Source organism: Oncorhynchus tshawytscha, linkage group LG04 (assembly GCF_018296145.1).
Source record: "Oncorhynchus tshawytscha isolate Ot180627B linkage group LG04, Otsh_v2.0, whole genome shotgun sequence".
In the NCBI taxonomy this organism is placed as follows: domain Eukaryota; kingdom Metazoa; phylum Chordata; class Actinopteri; order Salmoniformes; family Salmonidae; genus Oncorhynchus; species Oncorhynchus tshawytscha.
Genome location: NC_056432.1, coordinates 30,517,298 through 30,541,543, shown reverse-complemented (window position 1 = coordinate 30,541,543; position 24,246 = coordinate 30,517,298). Strand labels below are relative to the sequence as shown.

The window sequence follows — 24,246 nt, the reverse complement described above, 5'->3', positions numbered from 1 at the left end:
GGCTCCAGTGGGCACGTGATCACCAACACTGGAAAATTGAGGAGTGGAAAAACATTGCCTAGTCCGACGAATCCCGGTTCCTGTTGCTGATGTCAGAGTCAGAATTTGACGTAAGCAGCATCAGTCCATGACTCCATCCTGCCTGGTGTCAACGGTACAGGCTGGTGGCGGTGGTGTAATGGCGTGGGGAATGTTTTCCTAGTACACGTTAGGTCCCTTGATACCAATTGAGCAACGTTTGAACGCTACACCTTGTAGAATCCATGCCCGAAAAATTCAGGCTGTTCTAGAGTCCGACCTGTGAATTAGATGGCTGTACCTAATAAACTGGCCGCTGAGTGTATATAAGCAACCTCTCTGTGCTGTCTGTCTGAAGCCTGCTAACTGTATGCCTTTCCGTCTCTGTGTACCAATGATGTCTCTCTCTTTCCTCCTCTCTCTCTCCTCACATTTGCATTGTGCCCTGCAGGATCCAGTGGCCCATCTCTTCCTCTGTTTTGCATGAAGCAGTGAACATAAAGGAGGCCATAGCCAGCGGTCTAACCTCTCTGTCTAAACAGTAAACCCATGTGAGGGAAAAACATGGTGCCTGATTTTACAATACTGCACTGTGGAATACATGTTACAGCAGTACACAGTAGGTATGTACTACCAATGATCACATTGAGCCTCCCAGCCTGCATTTGTATTTAATTGGTCTAGACTCTAGGTAATAAAGTGATTTATTCACTATCTATTAACAGATCCATGGACAATGCAATCGCCATCTCAGTGCACACCTTCCTATCCCACCTGGACGAGAGGAATACCTATGTAAAAATGCCTTTCGAATACAGCTCAGCCTTCAACAACATAGTGCCCTCCAAGCTCATCACTAAGCTCAGGGCCCTGGGTCTGAACCCCTCCTTGTGCAGCTGGGTCCTGGACTTCCTGATGGGCCCTACCCCATGTGAAGGTAGGCAACAACACCTCCGCCACGCTGATCCTCAACAAGGGGGCCCCACAGGGGTGCATGCTCAGCCGCCTCCTGTACTCCCTGTTCACCCATGACTACGTGGCCATGCGTGTCTCCAACTCAATCATCAAGTTTGCTGACGACACAACGGTGGTGGGCCTGATTACCAACATCGACGATACAGCCTACAAGGAGGAGCTGAGTGCCTTGGTGGAAAATAATCTCTCCTTCTATATTACATTTTTGCCTGTGATTTGTCTCGGAAAAACAAAATGTTTGATTGTTTGATACGTCCACCAAAATATCAATAGAGGTAGCCTAGGTAATAGTCTGTTTCTGCTCTCTTCCCAACTCATTATGGAATTGTCATGCCTAACAAAATGATAGCAATGGAGTTGGCAAGAGCACAAATAGATATGGGACCAAGCTACAATAGAGGACAAAAACTCCATAATGCCCTCAAAGCTCATGACTAAGCTAAGAACCCTGGGACTAAACACCTCCTTCTGCAACTGGATCCTGGACTTCCTGAAGGGCCGCCCCCAGGTGGTAAGGGTAGGCAACAACACCTCTGATACGCTGATCCTCAACACGGGGACCCCTCAGGGGTGCGTGCTTAGTCCCCACCTGTACTCCCTGTTCACCCATGACTGCGTGGCCAAGCATTACTCCAGCACCATCATTAAGATTTCTGACGACACAGCGGTGGTAAGCCTGATCACCAACAACGAGACAGCCTATAGGAAGGAGGTCAGAGATATGGAAGTGTGGTGCCAGGACAACAACCTCTCCCTCAATGTGATCAAGACAAAGGAGATGATCGTGAACTACAGGAAAAGAAGGGCCGAGCACACCCCCATTCTCATCGACGGGGCTGCAGTGGAGCAGGTTGAAAGTTTCAAGTTTCTTGGTGTCCACATCACCAACAAACTAACATGGTCCAAACACACGAAGACCATTGTGAAGAGGGCACAACAACACTTATTCCCCCTCAGGAAACTGAAAAGATTTGGCATAGGTCTTCAGATTATCCAAAGTTCTACAGCTGCACCATCGAGAGCATCCTGATTGGTTGCATCACCGCCTGGTATGGCAACTGCTCGGCCTCCGACCGCAAGGCGCTAGATAGGGTAGTGTGTACAGCCCAGTACATCACTGGGGCCAAGCTACCAGCCATTCACGACCTCTATACCAGGCGGTGTCAGAGAAGGCCTTCAAAATTGCCAAAGACTCCAGCCACCCTAGTCATAGACTGTTCTCTCTGCTACCGCATGGCAAGCAGTACTGGAGCGCCAAGTCTAGGTACAAAAGGCTTCTTAACAGCTTCTACCACCAAGCCATAAGACTGCAGAACAGCTAATCAAATGGCTACCTGGACTATTTGCATTGATACCCCCCACTTTTGTACGCTGCTGCTACTCGCTGTTTATTATCTATTATCTATGCATAGTCACTTTACCCCTTTCTACATGTACATATTACCTCAATTACCTCGACTAACGTGTGCCCCCGCACATTGAATCGGTACTGGTACCCCCTGTATATAGCCTTGTTATTGTTATTTTATTGTTGCTCTTATATTTTGGACATTAGTTTATTTAGTCAATATTTTTCTTAACTCTTATTTTTCTGAAAAAGGTTAAGGGCTTGTAAGTAAGCATTTCACTGTACTACACCTTTTGTATTCAGCTAATGTGACAAATACAATTTGATTTGATATGTTGCCCTGTAAGTGATTCCTAGTGTTGAGATAGTGTTTTAAAACTGATTGAATAAGCTTTAACAGATGGTGCTGGACAGAGAAAAATACTTGATTGACTGATGTGTCTCTAGGGTGGATGGTTTGGCAAGCTCTCTTCTGATTGGTCTAATTGACTGCCAGGTCTGACAGTGGGCTGTGAGAGCAGAGGAGAGAGGAAAGAGGAGAGGGCGGTAGGATATTACTGACTGTGAGGAAAGAGGGGGTGTTGGGTTACAGGCCATTTTTGGAAACCTCCTGTCTGTGCAACATGCCATGACTAGACAGACTATTACCGTAGTACTGTCATGATTCAAGTTCTGAGGTAGACTACAGACACTAACAACCCCTCAGACATTCAATTCTACCAAATCAGCCTGCCCATGCATGCATGTGAACACAAATACACATAAAATGTTCTCATGAGCATTTTGGAGTCAAGCAGGGTATGAGATGGCCAGGGGACAGCATCAGTCTCACTGTCACAGAGCCATCAACATGGAGGGAGCATTAAAGTCCAGAAATAAACCAGCACCCTGGGAGACGTTCTCTTGTCTAGCTCTCTGCTGTTTCTCTGCAGCAGGTTCATCCGCTCTCCCTACAGCTCCAACAGGCCCAAACAATGTGTTAGACACTGACAGGTCAACAAACAACAACCAACCACACTGCACCAGCTGTGGCCAGGACCCCTCCTCTCTATTACTTTGTCTCTCTCTCTGTCTCTTAAATACACACACACACATTTGAATGGATGGAGCATAAATAAGCACATTTGAAACGGATGAGAAATGTTCCCTAACCAAGAGTGCTGCAACATGCCATTGGGTGAGGGGCTCAAGATAAGCCACAGAGCTGTGAGTGAGAGAGAGAGAGAGTGAGAGAGAGAGAGAGAGAGATCGAGAAAGAGAGAGAGAGTGAGAGAGAGTTGTATGAGAGCCTGGCAGACAGAGGAAGATAACAGATAAACCAACACTGCACGCTTGATTGTAGTCAGCCCCCACGCTCCACTATGCCCTAGCATATTATCTCGCATGCATTGGGAGGGATATGAGCACAGAGAGTGCCAGAACTGGCTCACACTCCATTTACATTGCAAAACAGTTTCCACAAATGTATATAACATGAGCTCCATTTGTTTGCTCTGTAGTTAATTATCTTTTGTGTGTTTACCACAACCATGTGGTGTATGTGTTAGCGTACTTGTGCATAAGTGTCTCTGTGTCAACCCTTTACTGACCAGTATGTATCCGAAGGGGCTGAGTCTCTCCATGCAGGCATCACTCCATTGGTCTGTGAAGAGAACGTCTTTCAGCCTTTTGTTGATCATGGAGTTGACTTCCTGTAGCCTGAGAGAGCAGCAGTTACACACACAGTCATTATACGGAGGCCATAGGGAGAGCGATAAAGATAGGTCAGGAGGGAGAGAGAGAGAGAGAGACGGAGAGAGAGACAGAGAGAGAGGGGGAAAGGACTGCAACAAGAATAAATATGTAGGGGGAAACAGAAACACAACTAAAGGGAGCTAGATAGATGGATCAATGTCGTTTGACAGTTAACCCAACAACTCATAACCTAGGGGGACTGTATATCGAAGGATATAAGGGACAAGAGAGGTCTTCTGGAATAGTTGGCGATGGGGAGATGGTTGGCTGACTGCCACCTGGGAAAAGCTCACCCAATGATATACATGTCTGTGTTTCCATCCCCAACATGCAATCCCAGCAGAGCAGTGATGTCATCTGGCGGCATGGCACCGCCCACATTCCATGTTATTATGTGCACTCTATCATAGAACAGGAACACAGAAACTCACAATCAATAGAAGCTTGGTTCAACCCGTAACCAAATAATTAGGCAACAGATTCTTAATGAACTGCAGAACATTTCATTCATATTTCATGACTTGGGTGGGCACATCCTTATGCATTTAACATACAGTACACATACAAAGTCTTTCTGATATAATTCTATTAATTTTCTGATTATCCACTCTCTCCATTAGCTTAATTAGCATCATAAATGAGAGAGGTTAGCAGAGAGCTCTGACAAAGCCTCGGGACACTGGGTCTGTGCTGTGAGTAGCAAATAACACAAAAGCAACACAGAGTGGGACTGCTCGATTTCATAGTTTCAGTGGCGAAGACGGGTGTTTCTCAACATGCACACTACTGTGCTCCCAGCACACAAATTGGAGCATGGTAGGGCCGGAGAATGAGTCCAAATCAAAGTATGCGAAACGGACCACGGAGGGCACTTCTCGAATAAGTATACCGTCTGTACATATTTTGAAGTATGCATCGGTGCAAGCTTCAATGGAAAGTATGCAAACAAATATGATGCAACCACGTTAAAAGTATGCATATTTTCTTGAAACAACAGATCATTATCTTAGCTAAAGCGAGAGAAACTCCGATTGCCTATCCACATCTCACACAGTGCATTCGGAAATTATTCAACCCCTTGACTTTTTCCACATTTTGTTACATCACAGCCTTATTCTAAAATAAAACTAAATAGTTTTTTTCCCCCTCATCAATCTACACACAATACCCCATAATGAAGCAAAAAAATGTTTTTAGAATTGTTTAAAAAAAAAACTAAAATTAAATATGACATTTACATAAGCATTCAGACCCTTTACTCAGTACTTTGTTGAAGCACCTTTGGCAGCGATTACAGCCTCGAGTCTTCTTGGGTATAACGCTACAAGCTTGGCATAGCTGTATTTGAGGAGTTTCTCCCATTCTTCTCTGCAGATCCTCTCAAGCTTTGTCGGGTTGGATGGGGAGCATTGCTGCATAAATATTTTCAGGTCTCTCCAGAGATGTTTAATTGGGTTCAAGTCTGGGCACTGGCTGGGCCACTCACGGACATTCAGAGACTTGTCCCAGAGCCACTTCTGCGTTGTCTTGGCTGTGTACTTAGGGTCATTGTCCTGTTGGAAGGTGAACCTTTACCTCAGTCTGAGGTTCTGAGCGCTCTGGAGCAAGTTTTCATCAATGATCTCTCTGTACTTTGCTCCATTCATCTTTTCCTCGATCCTGACTAGTCTCCCAGTCTCTGCAGCTGAAAAACGTCCCCACAGCAGGAGGCTGCCACCATCATGCTTCACAGTTGGGATGGTGCCAGGTTTCCTCCAGATGTGATGCTTGGCATTCAGGCCAAAGACTTCAATCTAGGTTTCATCAGACCAGAGAATCTTGTTTCTCATAGTCTGAGAGTCCTTTAGGTGCCTTTTGGCAAACTCCAAGCGGGCTTTCATGTGCCTTGTACTGAGGAGTGGCTTCCGTCTGACCACTCTACCATAAAGGCCTGATTGCTGGAGTGCTGCAGAGATGGTTTTCCTTCTGGAAGATTCTCCCATCTCCACAGAAGAAATCTGGAGCTCTGTCAGAGTGACCATCGTGTTCTTGGTCACCTCCCCGACTAAGGCCCTTCTCCCCCGATTTCTCAGTTTGGCCGGGCAGCCAGCTCTAGGAAGAGTCTTGGTGGTTCCAAACTTCGACCTCTGACATGCACTGTCAACTGTGGGACCTTATAAAGACAGTTGTGTGCCTTTTCAAATCATGTCCAATCAATTGAATTTACCACAGGTGGACTCCAAACAAGTTGTAGAAACATCTCAAGGATGATCAATGGAAACAAAATGCACCTGAGCTCAATTTCAAGTATCATAGCAAAGGGTCTGAATACTTATGTAAATAAGGTATTTCTGTTTTATTTATATTTTTATTCCGAAACATTTCTAAATACCTGTTCTCGCTTTGTCCTGATGGGGTATTGTGTGGAGATTGATGAGCAAATAAATTAGTTTAATCCATTTTAGAATAAGGCTGTAATGTAACAAAATGTGGAAAAGGGGAAGGGGTCTGAATACTTTCCGAATGCACTGTATGTTACCCGACTACACTATTTTATCTTGATACATTAATAATTACATGCTGTGTTAATTTTGTCATGGTTACATGCCTACAATACCCATTGTAGTGTGTGTAGGTCGCAAGCCCATAGGAAGTCAATAGTTACTCCTGTTAGCTAGCCAGATAGCCACAAATAATTGTTAGCTAGCTACCCACAAATAATTAACATCTACCTTGGATAACATTGGTTTTAGGTCATTTTTGCCTTTTACACTATCTGGTTAGCTTCTTTATTATGATTCACATATAGCTAACTGATAGTTATGAAGTAAAACGTTTGCTTTGTGTATATCTTTTTTCGTCTCTATTTCCATTGTCCTGGCTAGAAGGAAGGTACTCAAGAGAACGTCCTTGGACAATGCACTTGGAGCATGAGAGTGTGGAGCACGGTAGAATGCATATTGAGAAACACCTGGAGCTCACCTGAAGTCTTCTACCACCTGGGCCTGTGTGTCCGCGGTGCCCGACACGGAGAAGGCCCTCTGGGCATGAGGGTTGAGGTGGGGAGGTATAGGCCTGGAGGGCGGTGGCTGGGGCACTGAGGCTGCCCTCATTGAGATGGGGTTCCGGGCCCCAGGGGGGTGGCCTGGGACTTTAGGGCCAGCCTTCAGAGTGGTTTCAGTGTACCCCACTGGCTCTCCAGGCCCCCCAGGGGGCTTGGCTGCTCCAGGCCGCAGGGGCTTATGACGGCTGGCCCCAGCTGGAGCATCAGGAGTGGATCTGTCCTGGTTAGCCTCTGTGGGGTCAGGTGTGGGCTCACAGACGTCTACAGAGCCCTCTACTCTGGGGGTCCTCTGAGGCCGTCGAGGCCGGGCTGGGACTGACGGTTGAGGAGCAGGAGCATTGGCGCAGGGTTCAGAGGTTGGCGTTTCTGTGCCTGGAGGTGCTGCTGGAGTGGGGGTTAAAACCTCTGATAGTCCAGATGGGTTCTCAGGGTGGGGCTGGCTTTGGTTCTGGTTGTCTAGATCCATCTCCCAGAAGCTCACTGAAAAACAATAGCAGGGGAAAGCCATGTTCACCATATTCCATCAGTGTGCCACGCAGTATAGACAGACTAGAAGTTAAAGAAGCAATCGGAGACAAAAGTTCCAAATGTCTGGTGAGGGTGGGGAGGGTTATCATGTGCTCACACTGACTCAGCTGTTCATGTGATTGAACAGTTCACATTCCCCCCATTCCTAGGCTGCTCTGGCAGCATAATGCCAGCCCTGAGTGTTTGGCTGTCTGTCCTCTCGTGGGCGACTGAGAGCATCTGAAACAGGTAATTAAGAGAGAGAGAGGGAAGAGAGACAGTGAGAGAGAGAAGGGTGAAGGTGTTTAATGAGAGCGGAGCATAAAGGGGAATAAGAGGAAGTGGGTGGGGAGGAGAGGGAGAGACGCAGCAGGTGATGAGCAGAGGAGGTAGAAACAGGAGAGAAAAGAGAGAAAGAGCGCAAAGGAGGGGTCACCCACTTCACACTCTTATTAATACCCTCCTACACTTCACACCTCACACAGGTCTTGGACCAACTCAGAAATAGAATGAGGAGAACAAGCCAGGCTTATCTCAGCAGCTCTCTTTGTACCTGAGCCACCTCGTCTGTCATTCCCCCGGTAACCACAGAGACAGTTCATATAAGCTCAGAACACCTGATAGACACAAGTCACAGAAACCGCTGTAGGGTCTGCAGCAAACACAACCTGATAGCATGGTAATAACAACTGAGAGGGGGGCACGTGGAGTATGAGCCAGCCTCTGGCCTGTGAGTGCCCCTGGGCCTGAGAGAGGTGACTCATGACAAGTCTGGGACACTGGCCATGCACATAACTCAACCACTGTGGTTGGGAGACAGAGACGTGATGAAGAGAGACGCCATCTCTCAGACTGGACCAGGAGATATAAGGAGGGCTCCTCTTGAATGCCAAGACTGCTGGGCATCCAGCCAACACAACATCACCTCACCCTCTATAAGGTATATCTGAAAGTACTGACACTATACTGTACCTATATTACAAAGCAAATGCCAGTGCAGTGTAACAGAACAATCTTAGAAGAGAAGGACCCTTTTTGGTTCCAGGTACAAGCCTTTTTAGTTCCAGGTAGAACAATTTTGGGTTCCATGTATAACCCTCTGTGGAAAGGGTTCTTCATAGAACAGAAAAGGGGTTCTACCTGGAACCAAAAAGGGTTATTATGTTAATTTAGATTCATTTAGATTTTGTGTCACAGATTTACACACAATACCCCATAATTTGGAAATAGCTTTTTAGACATTTTTACTAATTAATAAAAAATGAAAAGCTGAAATGTCTTGAGTCAATAAGTATTCAGCCCGGCCTCCCAGGTGGCGCAGTGGTTAAGGGCGCTGTACTGCAGCGTCAGCTGTGCCACCAGAGATTCTGGGTTCGCGCCCAGGCTCTGTCGTAACCGGCCGTGGCCAGGAGGTCCGTGGGGCGATGCACAATTGGCCTACCGTCCTAGATATCCTTGTTTCATCGCGTACCAGAGACTCCTGTGGCGGGCCGGGCGCAGAGCGCCCTAACCAAGGTTGACAGTGTTTCCTCCGACACATTGGTGCGGCTGGCTTCCGGGTTGGATGCGCGCTGTGTTAATAAGCAGTGCGGCTTGGTTGGGTTGTGTATCGGAGGACACATGACTTTCAACCATCGTCTCTCCCGAGCCCGTACGGGAGTTGTAGCGATGAGATAAGATTGTTGCTACTAAAACAATTGGATACCATGAAATTGGGGGAAAAAAATAAGTATTCAAACATTTTGTAATGGCAAACCTAAATAAGTTCAAGAGTAAAAATGTGCTTAACAAGTCACATAATAAATGTGTGCAATAAGTGTTGAACATGATTTTTAAATGACTACCTCATATCTGTAGCCCACACATAAAATTATCTGTAAGGTACCTCAGTCGAGCAGTGAATTTCAAGCACAGATTCAACCACAAAGACCAGCGAGGTTTTTCAATGGTTTGCAAAGAAGGGCACCTATTGGTAGATGGGTCAACAACAACAAAAAAGCAGACATTGAATATCCCTTTGAGCATGGTGCAGTTATTAATTACACTTTGGATGGTGTATCAATCAATATACAACAGTCTCTACAAAGATACAGGCACCCTTTCTAACTCAGTTGCTGGAGAGGAAGGAAACCACTTAGGGATTTCACAATGAGGCCAATGGTGACTTTAAAACAGTTGCAGATTAATGGCTGTGAAAGGAGATAACTGAGGATGTATCAACAACAATGTAGTTACTCCACAATACTAACATAAATGACAGAGTGAAAAGAAGGAAGCCTGTACAGAATACAAATATTCCAAAACATGCACCATGTTTGCAATAAGGCACTAAAGTAATACTGCAAAGAAATGTGGCAAAGAAAATAACTTTTTTTCCTGAATACAAAGCATTATGTTTGGGGCAAATCCAACACAATACATCACTGAGTACAACCTTCATATTTTCAAGCATGGTGGTGGCTGCATCATGTTATGGGTATGCTTGTCATCGGTAAGGTCTAGGGAGTTTTTTTATAAAAAGAAACTAAATAGAGCTAAGCACAGGCAAAATCCTAGAAGAAACTTGGTTCAGACACGAGGAGACAAACGAACCTTTCAACAGTACAATAACCTAAAACACAAGGCCAAATATACACTGGAGTTGCTTACCAAGATGACATTTAATGTTCCTGAGTGGCCTAGTTACATTTTTGACTTTTAGAAAATCTATGGCAAGACTTGAATGTGGCTGTCTAGCAATGATCAAGAACAAACTTGACAGAGCTTGAAGAATTTTAAAATGAATTATGGGTAAATATTGTACAATCCAGGTGTGCAAAGTTCTTAGAGACTTACCCAGAAAGGTGATTCTAAAATGTATTGACTCAGGGGGTTGAATACATATCTAATTAAGATATATTATGTGTTTTATTTTCCATTCATTAAAAATATACATATATACACTACCAGTCAAAAGTTTTTGAACACCTACTCATTCAAGGGTTTTTCTTTATTTTAACTATTTTCTACAATGTAGAATATAGTGAAGACATCAAAACTATGAAATAACACATATGGAATCATGTAGTAAATAAAAAGTGTTAAACAAATCAAAATATATTTTATATTTGAGATTCTTCAAATAGCCACCCTTTGCCTTGATGACAGCTTTGCACTCTTGGAATTCTCTCAACCAGCTTCATAAGGTAGTCACATGGAATGCATTTTAATTAACATGTGTGCCTTGTTAAACGTGAATTTGTGGAATTTCTTTCCTTCTTAATGCATTTGAGCCAATCAGTTGTGTTGTGACAAGGTAGGGGTGGTATACAGAAGATAGCCGTGTTTGGTAAAAGACCATGTCCATATTATGGCAAGAACAGCTCAAATAAGCAAAGAGAAATGACAGTCCATCATTACTTTAAGACATGAAGATCAGTCAATAGGGAACATTTCAAGAACTTTATTTCTTCAAGTGTAGTCGCAAAAACCATCAAGCGCTATGATGAAACTGGCTATCATGAGGACCACCACGGGAAAGGAAGATCCAGAGTTACCTCTGCTGCAGAGGATAAATTAATTAGAGTTACCAGCCTCAGAAATTGCAGCCCAAAATAAATGCTTCACAGAGTTCAAGTAACAGACACATCTCAAAATCAACTGTTCAGAGGAGACTACGTGAATGAGGCCTTCATGGTCGATTTGCTGCAAAGAAACAACTACTAAAGGACACCAAGAAACACGAGCAATGGACATTAGACCGGTGGAAATCTGCCCTTTGGTCTGGAGTCCAAAATTGAGATTTTTGGTTCCAACAGCCATGTCTGTGTGAGAAGTGGTGTGGGTGAACAGATGATCTCTGCATTGTGTATTTCCCACCATAAAGCATGGAGGAGGAGGTGTTATCGTGTAGGGATGCTTTGCTGGTGACACTGTCAGTAATTTATTTAGACTTCAAGGCACACTTAACCAGCATGGCTACCACAGCATTCTGCAGTGATACGCCATTCCATCTGGTTTGGGCTTAGTGGGACTTTAATTTGTTTTTCAACAGGACAATGACCCGACAGACCTCCAGGCTGTGTAAGAGCTATTTTACCAAGAATGAGAGTGATGGAGTGCTGCATCAGATGACCTGGCATCCACAATCCCCCGACCTCAACCAAATTGAGAGGGTTTGGGATGAGTCAGACCGCAGAGTGAAGTAAAAGCATGGGAATTGTAAGGGTTCTCGTCCTCCTCTTCTGAGGAAGAGTAGCGAGAAGGATCAGAGGACCAATGCGCAGCGTGGTAAGTGTCCATAATGTTTTTTTAATAAAGACAATAGAACACTCGAACAAAACAACAAATGATGACGTGAATATACAAAACCGAATACAGTACCGTGTGGACCAAACACTCACACAGAAAACAAACACCCACAACTCAAAAGTGAAACCAGGCTACCTAAGTATAATTCTCAATCAGGGACAACGATTGACAGCTGCCTCTGATTGAGAACCATACTAGGCCGAACACAGAAATCCCAAATTATAGAAAAACGAACAGACAACCCACCCAACTCACACCCTGACCATACTAAAACAAAAGACAAAACAAAGGAACTAAGGTCAGAATGTGACAGGAATTCCTTCAAGACTGTTGGAAAAGCATTCCAGGTGAAGCTGGTTGAGAGAATGCCAAGAGTCTGCAAAGCTGTCATCAAGGCAAAAGGTGTCTATTTGAAGAACCTCAAATCTCAAATATATTTGGATTTGTTTAACACTTTTTTGGTTACTACATGATTCCATTTGTGTAATTTCATCATTTTGATGTCTTCACTATTATTCTACAATGTAGAAAATAGTCAAAATAAAGAAAAACCCGTGTAGGTGTTCTAAAAAACTTTTCACCAGTAGTGTATATGTAATTCTTCCACTTTGACATTGCAGAGAATTTTGTGCAGATCGTTGACAAAAATTTTAATCCCACTTCATAACACAACAAAATTCAAGTGGTTTGAATACTTTCTGTTATCTGCTCTTAAAATATGTTACAAGACCTTCTGGATGCAGGGTTGTGACCTTGATGCAGAGTTGATAGTGGAGCTACAGCTCCTGGAGGTCAGTTCAACTCACGTGACAAGTCCCCCTGAGCTGTACATGCATGGTAACATTTTGTTTTGTATGTGGGCCAATAGCTTGGTTCCCTGGGCACATGCCTATAGTCCATGTATGGTGTTTTTGTGGAGGAATGCGGAGGGGGGTGTCTGGTGATTCGGCACAGCATCCCCAGGCAGGCTGGACAGTACCTACGATGACAACATTCAATGTCTGTCAACCGTGCATATACAGTAGCCTATCTCATGTTTGTTCCTTTCCCATTTGTACACATATCCTCTGGTCCTATCTCCTTTACCATGCCTTAACCCCTCCCACCTCTTCCGACTCCTTATCTTCCATTTTACTTCCAACGTCTCCTCTGCCGTCATTGTTCGTCTATATCTCACACACACCGTCTCTCTCTTATTTATTATCCTCTATTTTGCTTCTTCCCTGTCTGTCTAATTCTATACCTAAAATTACGCTACGCTCTTCCTCTGCCTCGCAGTCTCTCTCCACGCCAAGATGACACATGTGCTGTGCACTCGGCTGGCTGTCACAGTCCCGATGGCCGCTTTCACATACAGCTAGAGATAACTATCAGCAGCCAACGGAGGAATGGGGGGATGAGGTCTGGAAATAAATGCTGGATGACTGAAAAGGGAGTATATGGGAGGTAGTGGTAGTATGACTGCTAGTGAGCAATACAGAAAGTAAGAAAATATGAAATTGTGAACATTATTTGGGAAAAATACATTCATAGTAACTAACAAGTAAAGGAATGGTATTTTATACCCACACCCCGCGTATTTATTTGGACAGTGAAGCTAAAACGTTGGTTCTATATTCCAGTATTTTGGATTAAAGAGCTAATGTTTCATATGAGGCAACAGTCCAGAAGGTTGCCAGTTATTTGATGGTATTCCCATACATATCTGTTTTGCCGTTTCATTTATTCACATTGATGCACTTTTCTCTCTTCGTGTATTCTGACCTTGAATTTAAGCATGAGAATAGCATGCTATTCACCAGATATTCGTTTTGGGTGATCGAATCAATGAAGGTGTGGCTGAGTTGTGTCTACAGATACGCCATATTATGACCTTGACGTAATTCCCTAAAAATTCCACCACCTTTAAGCGCAAGGAAACTATGAATAAGGTCTTGCGAACCTACCGGTTCCAAGTGGAAAAAGCATCTAATTTTTTCGCTGGAAATAACACCATTCTCTACGCACTGTAATTTACAATTTGATAATAGCTATTGATAAGAGCCAGGTAAATGAGTCATCAGTTTGGATAAGGGAATTGTAAATATAAATGACACTTGTTTTATATCTATTTTACCTTATAATCGTGAAATGGCAGCAAATGTGAAATGTGAAAACTGAAGCATATCAACATATCAACTTTCCCACAGTAAAGTTTATGAAATGCTGTGCCACTTGGCAGAATTTAAATTGTACGGCCTTTAAACTCGCAGGGATGGGCACTCTCGAATGTCTTAATTATAGGCTACCCCGACTTTCTCGGTTTCCTATTTCTATCATGTTCAATATTAGCCAATAACAGAAATCGACAGTCAGTAGGCCTAATAAACATACACATTCAACAGCTAATTTACTGTTAGTTCGCTTCATTTGGTATAGCCTACATTATAATTACATTTAATTACATTGTTTCGTTTACCTTCATTTGCTTCCTCTGTAAACGCTGTCACCGCGGTGAGGTTGTTGCTGAATATCATTAGTAACAGTTGAAATGTAGGCTAATTAAATCGTTATGGAGCAGAGCGATGATCAAGTCGTAACAGTTTGAACCCAACACATGGCGCAATACTTGGCGGTGTCATCACACAGTTCCATAGTTGAGCAGGCAACAGAAGAGGGTATAGGCTACAATTGTACACTATTCTTCCCATTATAATTCTACAAGTTTGTACACTAATCTTCCAACAATGCCATGGAAGAACTGAATGTGGCAACTTTCAGGATTAATCAAACCACTGTATTTTTTATGAATTAATATATTTAGTGTGTAAAGGCTCTACAAACCTGTTTTTTATGATTCAGAAATACTTTCCTAACCTTAAATAATCTACAAGATCAGAGTATTTTTAAATCTACCAATTGGTGCTGAAACAGAGAGGAATATGCATATATTTAGTTAGCTCCCTTTCATTGATCTATAATATTCTGAACACCTCTCGAAATAATCTACTAAATATAATATTATATTCTACGAACCTGTAACCCGACACATTGACTCGGTACCGGTACCCCTGTATTTAGCCTCATTATTGTTAAAACTTTTTTTTAAACTTTAGTTTATTTAGTAATTAACTCTATATTCATAAAACTGCATTGTTGGTTATGGGCTTGTAAGTAAGCATGTATTCGGCGCATGTGACAAATACAATGAGATTTTATTTGAGTCTATCGACAAAATGTACAACTAAAAAATACACCTTATTTAATTTAAAGATAAATGTATTGAAAACCCTATTGATCGAAAACACAATGAAAAAAATCTGTTGGTCATCAGTTGGGAAGGTCTTCAGCAGTTGAAATACATTTATTCAGAGCGTGCAAGGTAGCCACACCTGCAGAGAGTGTTACACGACTGAATAAGGCAAGTCTGAATACCAAATATCAAATCAAATTCTATTGGTCACATACACATGGTTAGCAGATGTTAATCCGAGTGTCCCGAAATGCTTGTACTTCTAGTTCCGACAGTGCAGTAATATCTAACAAGTAATCTAACAAAATCACAACGACTACCTTATACACACAAATGTAAAGGGATGAATAAGAACATGCACATATAAATATATGGATGAGTGACGACTGTGTGAAATAGGCAATATGCAGTCCATGGTATAGAATACAGTACATGCATAAGAGATGAGTAATGTAGGATATGTAAACACTATTAAAGTGGCGTTATTTAAAGTGACTAGTGATACCTTCATTAATCCATTTATTAAAGTGGCCAGAGATTTGAGTCTGTATGTTGGCAGCAGTCTCTCTATGTTAGTGATGGTTGTTTAACAGTCTGATGGCCTTGAGATAGAAGCTGTATTTAAGTCTCTCGGTCCCAGCTTTGATGCATCTGTACTGACCTCTCCTTCTGGATGATAACGGGGTGAACAGGCAGTGGCTTGGATGGTTGTTGTCCTTGATGATCTTTTTGGCCTTCCTGTGACATCGGGTGCTGTAGGTGTAATGGAAGGGCAGGTAGCTTGCCACCGATGATGCGTTGTGCAGACCGCCCTACCCTCTGGAGAGCCTTGCGGTTTAGGGCGATGCAGTTTCCGTACAGATTGTGCATCTGTAAAAGTTTGTGAGTGTTTTCGGTGACAAGCCAAATTTCTTCAGCCTCCTGAGGTTGAAGAAGGCGCTGTTGCGGAGGCCCTGGAATGCGGTTTTAACCAATTAGCATTCAGGATTAGACCCACCCATTGTATAAATGACCAATATACCATGGCTAAGGGCTGTTCTTATGCACGACACAACACAGAGTGTCTGGATACAGCCCTTAGCCATGGTATATTATCCATATACCACACCCCCTTCGGCTTTATAGCTTAATTATAAATGCCTTCCTTCAAACAGGATGTGGGAAATCTGAGGTTTGTAGTTTTTGAACTCAGCCCCTATCGAATACACAGTGGGATATGGGTCATTTTGCACTTCATAAGGCTTCTTCTATATGTCAACCGTCTTTAGAACGTTGTTTCAGGCTTCTACTGTGAAGGGGGGCTGAATGAGAGCTGTTTGAGTCAGAGGTCTGGCAGCAGCCTCGATCTCAGTCACGCGCGTTCACATGAGAGGTAGCTCTCGTTCCATTGCTTTTCTACAGACAATGGAATTCTCCGGTTGGAACATTATTGAACATTTATGATAAAAACATCCTAAAGATTGAATATTTATAATGATATTTCTGATTTATGTTGACTACACAATATGACGGATATCTTTTTGGCTGCTTTGTTGTCTCAGCGCTGTACTCAGATTATTGCATGTTTTGCTTTTTCCGTAAAGTTTTTTTGAAATCTGACACAGCGGTTGCATTAATGAAAAGTGTATCTAAAGTTCCATGCATAACACTTGAATTTTCATCAACATTTATAATGAGTACTTCTGTGAATTGATGTGGCTCTCTGCAAAATCACTGCATGTTTTAGAACTACTGAACATAACGCACCAATGTAAAATTAGATTTTTGGATATAAATATGCACATTATCGAACAAAACATACATGTATTGTGTAACATGAAGTCCTATGAGTGTCATCTGATGAAGATCATCAAAGGTTAGTGATTAATTTTATCTCTATTTGTGCTTTTTGTGACTCCTCTCTTTGGCTGGAAAAATGGCTGGGTTTTTCTGTGACATGGTGGTGACCTAACATAATCGTTTGTGGAGCTTTCGTTGTAAAGCATTTTTTAAATCAGACACTGTGGCTGGATTAACGAGAATTGATCTTTAAAATGGTGCCTATGTCACGCCCTGACCTTAGAGATCCTGTTTATGTCTCTATTTTGGTTTGGTCAGGGTGTGATTTGGGGTGGGTATTCTATGTTATATTATTTGTATTTCTATGTTTTGGCCGGGTAGGGTTCTCAATCAGGGACAGCTGTCTATCGTTGTCTCTGATTGAGAACCATACTTAGGTAGCCCTTTCCCACCTGTCTTTGTGGGAAGTTAACTTTGTTTGTGGCACATAGACAATACAAAACAACCGTGAAGCTTAAGGGCTATTGTTTTTGTTGGCGTCATCCTAAATAAAAGGAATATGTACGCTCAACACGCTGCGCTTTGGTCTAGTTCTTTTGAAGGCTGTGACAGCCTAATACTTGTATGTTTGAGAAATTTGATTTATGCGATTTCTGTTGATTTATATTTGGCGCCCTGCAATTTCATTGGCTGTTGGTGAGGGGCCCCAGTCCTAGACAGGTTAAAAGCGGTGGTTCGCGCTTTCAGTTTTGCGTGAATGCTGCCATCAATCCACAGTTTCTGGTTAGGGAATGTTTTAATAGTCACAGTGGGTACAACATCTCCGATGCACTTGCTAATAAACTCACTCACTGAGTCAGCGTATGCATCAATGTTATTGTCTGAGGCTATGCGGAACATATCCCAGTCCATGTGATCGAAGCAATCTTGAAGTGTGGAATCTGATTGGTCAAACCAGCGTTGGATAAACCTGAGCACAGGCGTTTCTTGTTTTAGTATCTGCCTATAGGCGGGGAGCAACAAAATTGAGTCATGGTCAGATTTTCCGAAGGGAGGGCCTTGTATCCATCATGGAAGTTAGAGTAGCAATGGTCAAGAATGCTACCAGATCTTGTCGCGCATTCGATATGCTGGTAAAATTTAGGTAACCTTATTCTCAGATTAAAAGCCCCAGCTACAATAAATGCAGCCTCAAGATATATGGTTTCCAGTTTACATAGAGTCCAGTGAAGTTCTTTCAGGGCCGTTCCTGTATGTTGTTATGATTGCACCATGAGTCGTTAATCATAAGGCATACACCCCCGCCCTTCTTCTTACCAGAGAGATGTTTGTTTCTGTCGGAGCAATGTGTGAAGAACCCAGGTGGCTGTACCGACTCTGACAACATGTCTCGAGTGAACCATGTTTCCGTGAAACAGAGAATGTTACAATCTCTGATGTCTATCTGGAAGGCAACTCGTGCCCTAATTTCATCCACCTTGTTGTCTAGAGATTGGACATTGGCGAGTAATATGCTCGGAAGCGGTGGATGGTGTGCTCGCCTTCTAAGTCTGACCAGGAGGCCGCTCCGTCTGCCTCTCCTGCGGCGACAACGTAGTTTTGGGTCGGCCTCTGGGATTTAAATCCCATGTCCAGAGTGGAGGTCCAAACAAAGGATCCGCTTCGGGAAAGTCGTATTCCTGGTCGTAATGTTGGTAAGTTGACGTAGCATTTATATCCAATAGTTCTTCCTGGCTGTATGTAATAACACTTAAGATTTTCTGTGCTAACAATGTCAGAAATAATACATGGAAAAACAAATTACTGCATAGATTCCTAAGGACCTGAAGCGTGGCGTCCATCTCTGTCGGCGCCATCTTAGAAGTGCGTAGGAAAGGCGTGCTTAGGAAAGGTGTAAATGTCCTAGGAAATGCCGAATACAACCGTGAAATGCTTACTTACAAGCCCTTAACCAACAAAGCAGTTTTAAGAAAATAGAGTTAAGAAAATGTTTACTAATGTCTTTTCTCCTGAGGACTACACATGGGCCTGAATAGACAGGCTCTGACTGACAGCAGGTACTTCTCATTCCACACACGTTCTACAGGGAGAGAGAGCAGAATGATTTAATAATAGCCAATCTGTTATGATGTTTACATGCACCTCCATTGAGAGAGCAGGAGCAAGAGTGACAGCGAGAGCAAAAGAGAGGGAGTGCGTACAGCAAACAACACACAAGAATACAGCACAAATAAGTATAAACAGAATTTTAAACTGGATGGTTTCAGCCCTGAATGCTGATTGGCTGACATGGGTATTTATTTCTACTGTTCTAATTACATTGGTAACCAGTTTATAATAAGCAATAAGACACCTTGGGGGTTTGTGGTATTTAAGTGATAATACCCGAGAAGCCGGTGTTTGGAGGATATATTGGCACGGGTGTTGTTAGGCCCGAGGGCTGGCGACCGAAAATGAAGTGTGGCAAAGATGGCACGGGTGTTGTTAGGCCCGAGGGCTGGCCACCTCATGTGTCTCCCGGTCACAGCCAGCTGCAACACAGCCTGGGATCGAACCTGCAACTGTAGTGACATCTCAAGCACTGTGATGCAGTGCCTTAGACCGCTGCGCCACACGGGAGGCCCTGGAATGCGGTTTTAACCAATTAGCATTTAGGATTAGACCCACCCGTTGAATAAATGACCAATATACCATGGCTAAGGGCTGTTCTTATGCACGACACAACACAGAGTGTCTGGATACAGCCCTTAGCCATGGTATATTAGCCATATACCACATCCCCTTCGGCTTTATAGCTTAATTATAAACTGGTTGATTTAAGCCCTGAATGCCGATTGGCTGAAAGCTGTGGTATATCAGACAGTATACCATGTATTTAACCAAAAAAAACTTTTTACTGTTCTAATAAAATTAATTGTGTGCCGCCCCAAGGGTCTCCTTGGTCACGGCCGACTGCGACAGAGCCTGGACTCTGACCCGGATCTCTAGTGGCACAGATAGCACTGCGATGCAGTGCCTTAGACCACTGCGCCACTCGGGAGGCTGAACCAGAGATATTCTATAATGTTGTAAATGTATCCTCCTTCATTACAAGACCCCAGGCCGTACCTCGTCTCACTTAACTAGTCTAACTAGAACCACTGCATGCAGTCCTGACAACTATCAACATGACTATCTGAAAATTAAAGTGAGTAGGTATTCTATAACCGAGAAATGGAAGAAACGATCCTCAGTAGGCTTTGAGAAGCTGGTATACTTTGGCTGGACAGAGTAGTAGAAGACTGCTCATGATGTTAACTGTGAAGGACAAGTCATGTCTGGGTAATAGGATTTGGTCTTTATGCAGAGGCACCATGTCCGATGCCAGTCACCTGATGGAATCCAACAAATTGTACCGGATAGTGTCAAAATATAAAATAAAGGGCTCCAGTCATTAAGGAGAATCAGTAGAGGCAGAACACAAGGAAGTTGTGCTTGGATGACTGGAACATTAGACAGGCTCCATGGATCTGGACGACTAATGCCTGCATGTGGGTGAAATCAAAGGCTTTTGCAATCTTAAAGTGAAGTCAATTAAATACCCAAGTTCCTTCTTGCCCCGCTGCTATCTTTTAAAATTAGAAATATGAATTCCCAGAGGATATAACAACACAACATGATTTGGGGTTTTGGGTTTGTGATAGTGTATGAGAGTGAAGGGGGGAGACTTCATAAACTGTACACTACAATTTAACTGGTGGGCCTGTGGTTACAGGAGCAGGATTGGATAGGCACAAAATATTTTGGGTCTTGTCTTGAACAGAAATTAGGACACATACTCAAATACTTTATCTCTCTCTCTTTAGGCAAATGGAGACGTATAGCTGCACATTAACAACAAAAAAGTGAATCCCTATCTGCTAAGGGTTGTTCAGTCTGTGAGCAGCAGAATGAGACCATGAGAGGCCTGTAGGACAGAGCTATTGACAGGAGATGCAGTGACCCAGTCGAGGAGTCTAACAGGCTGATGATGAGACACTAGGGGTGTGATTGTCTGGGCGCCATTAGATACAGTACAATAAGCATATTGATGAACTGGAAACACAAAACCATCTATACATTATTTGAATTGCAGATGCCTTTGTAAGCTGTGTTTGGAAGTTATGATATAAAAAACATCCTGTTCTTATAACACGTGTAGCAATATGTCATGTACATATAAATGGGTTAATTACTTCTTCAAACTATAGTGAATGTATTTTGTATGTACTTTTGGCATTAAAAATAATTGAATGTCAGCAGGAAACAATATCAATCTGTAAATCCTTTGAAAAAATCCATAAAATGTGAAAAAGAGGGAAAGGTCAGCACTGTGAGTTCACCAGTTCATCAGGCCAGGGGGCATAGGCCACGCTAATAAAATAACAGTAACCGGGGTTGTAATGCTTTCTACCAGTCAGAGAGAAAAAAAAGAAGAAAAAAAGCTACAGTAAGTTATATGGTTGAAATGACCCTGAGGAAAAGTAGAAAAAGAAGGCAAACTAAATGAAATAAGCCATTCTGAGGTGATATCTTGACTTCAGTTTCATGTACTTTAACACAGATCTCTTGGCAAGTTGAATTGCAACAACCATTGGTCCGTGTGTTCTAAATTAAGTGACTGACTGAAGAGATGTATAAATGGATTTCTTCAGGAATCCAATCAACCAATGACTAAATGAGGCCAGTCGCTTGTGTGGCCTATTTCTGCTGCCATTTCAAGGGCATTGTGAGAGAAAAATTGAAGGTCGGTTTAATTTGGTGTTTCAGTCTCAGATCTTATCTCAGAGCATGTCTGTGTATGTGTCAGGTAGATAACAACAGAGAGAGAGGGCATCTGTGTGTTTTAACAACATGATTATAAATCATGACCAGTATATGGGTGTTGTGGCTATTTCAATCAAGAGTTAGACCAGGTTAATTAATTAGTGCAAATGTGTACAAACACGGATGCATGAGGGAACATCAGTCTAGTTGCACAAAGGATTTTTCCACCACTAGACATAACAATGCCTTAGGAGGTTTTTATTATACAATCACTATCCAGACTACTTGCTGAATTTTTATCTTCCCAATGGGCTCGGTGGTCCGATTCCTGTATCTTAACCCCAACCTCTTGCTCCACTTCCTGAAGCTGTGTAACTCAATCAGAGGCAAAAAGTAACATGAAAGAGAAGCAGAGTAGGGATAGATGATTTCCGACAGTGGCATATGGGTTATATAATGATAGCACATAGTAGAGTGCCTATTGCAAACTGATAATACTTAGGATAAATTAATTGGACATAACATTTATATTAGCATAATATGATAATGATTATGCTAATATGATAACAATTCTGATAATGAAAAGAGGAACACTGTCAATGTTTGTTTATATTATTTCTTGCATGTTAGGGTATTAGGGGGTAACTAGCCCCCCCCAAAAAAAAAAAACAATGTCTAATTGCTGACACAAAAAAGCTAAGTTTAGAGAAAAAAATTGGTATGTGATTTAAGGTCATGCTTAGGCAAATAAACTATAAAGGGAAATAAATGGCTACATTTGACACTTTTTTTTAGTTATTTCATGAAATGTTGTTTTTATAAAAGGGGAGTTTGTTTTAAGTACCAGGGTAACTGTACTTGTAAGTACACCCTGTTACGCTCTCCCTGCCTCCTTCACTGTGTTTTTGTGCTTTTATTTCTAGATTGGGGACAGGTGGAGCTGATTAGGTCATTAAGGTGACAAGTTGCACCTGGGTTTGGGACCTAGAAGATAAAAGTTCCTGGTGCCCAGTCTTGGTTCTCTTTCTCCACAAGCACCATTTTGTTTTGTGATCTAGTTGATTATGTTTTTAGATTAGGTGCATCCTTCAACACATTTTACCTTCATCCATGCATCTCCATTACACCCAGGAGAATGTGAATCCAAGATGGCGTAGCAGTCAGACGTCTTTGTCCTGTCCCTTGTATATATCGTTTTACATCTTTTTTGTCACATATCCTTTAAAATATTTTGCTAAACCTCAACATCTAAATACTCTCCTGCAACCCGCCTCACCCAATGTGGCGTGGATCTGCTCTCTCTTCCTATAGTATTTATATTTACTTCAGATCTGGAATCCCTCAACTGAAGCTAGCCAGCTAACTACCAGCTATCAGTCAGTAAACCATTGCCAGCAGTCATCAGCTAACCTTCAGCTCGGAAAGCTCTCGTCAGTTCGAACAACGTGACTCTAACCAGAGCATAATGGACCTGTTATTTTTATCCCCGGATTCCTACCGCAAACTGAATATTTTCATCTGGATCTTCACAACTAGCTAACCGCAACCCCGGATGACTACTCCTGGCTAGCGTTTCCATCCCAGAACAAGCACCAATTAGCTTGAAGCTAGCCTGGCCAGGGCTCCTGTGCTACCAACGAAGTATACTCCTGGGCTACAATATCCGGACCCCTTCTACAGCCGTTATGGGGCATGGAACCCCGCAGATCCCCTACGATTGGAATACCGTCATAATCTGCCCGAGGACTCCAACAGGCCCCTCAGGCGCGACGCCCACTGAAGGCCCATTATGCTAACCAGCTAGGCCTGCTAGCTACCTAGAGCTACTTGGAACCCTACTAATTCCACGACTGGGCTATCGTCGTCACCGCACGAAGAGGCAAAAACAGAACTACCCCCATCGCGACGTCCCCCAAAGGCTAACTTTCTAGCCCCTGCTATCTGCTTGCTTGCTATCCCTGTCTGCTAACTGCTAGCTTGCCTGCCCGGTCTGCTAACTGCTAGCCCCTGCTAACTGCTTGCTAACCCGGCCTGCTAACTGCTAGCTTGCCCCGGTCTACTAACTGCTAGCTGCCGGCCCTGGCCTGCTAACTGCTAGCTTACCTGCCCGGTCTGTAACTGCTAGCCCATGCTAACTGCTTGCTTGCTAACCCGGCCTGCTAACTGCTAGCTTGCCCCAGTCTACTAGCTGCTAGCTTGTTTAGCCCCGGCCTACTAACTGTTAGCTTGTTAGCATCGGCCTGCTAACTGTCTGAATCGCCGTGTCCCCAGCCAGCCCAACCACTCACTGGACCCATATGTTCACTTGGCTAGGCCTCTCTCTAACACTTGGCATTCCTCTCTCTAATGTCAATATGCCTCGTCCATTACTGTCTTGGTTAGTGATTACTGTCGTATTTCACTATAGAGCCTCTAGCCCTGCTCAATATGCCTTAACCAACCATGTTGTTCCACCTCCTACATATGCGATGACATCACCTGTTTTAAACATCTCTAGAGACTATATCTCTCTCTTCATTACTCAATGCCTAGGTT

General features: G+C 43.1%; 1 protein-coding gene across 2 annotated transcripts in view; it reads right to left on the bottom strand.

The window, feature by feature from the left end:
• LOC112245918 (phosphatidylinositol 4,5-bisphosphate 5-phosphatase A) overlaps window positions 1-24,246 on the bottom strand; it is a 38,143-nt gene that overhangs the window by 8,706 nt on the left and 5,191 nt on the right. Inside the window, exons 1-4 of one of the 2 annotated variants that reach the window (XM_024414111.2) lie at window positions 14,374-14,503; window positions 7,037-7,598; window positions 4,369-4,476; window positions 3,931-4,039 (exon numbers count right to left, since the gene is read on the bottom strand). In XM_024414111.2, the coding sequence (XP_024269879.1) occupies window positions 3,931-4,039; window positions 4,369-4,476; window positions 7,037-7,598; window positions 14,374-14,431 (837 nt within the window). In that variant the 5' untranslated portion in view covers window positions 14,432-14,503. Of the gene's footprint in view, window positions 1-3,930; window positions 4,040-4,368; window positions 4,477-7,036; window positions 7,599-14,373; window positions 14,504-24,246 lie in introns of those variants that run through there. The other variant, XM_024414112.2, reaches the window with a different exon arrangement.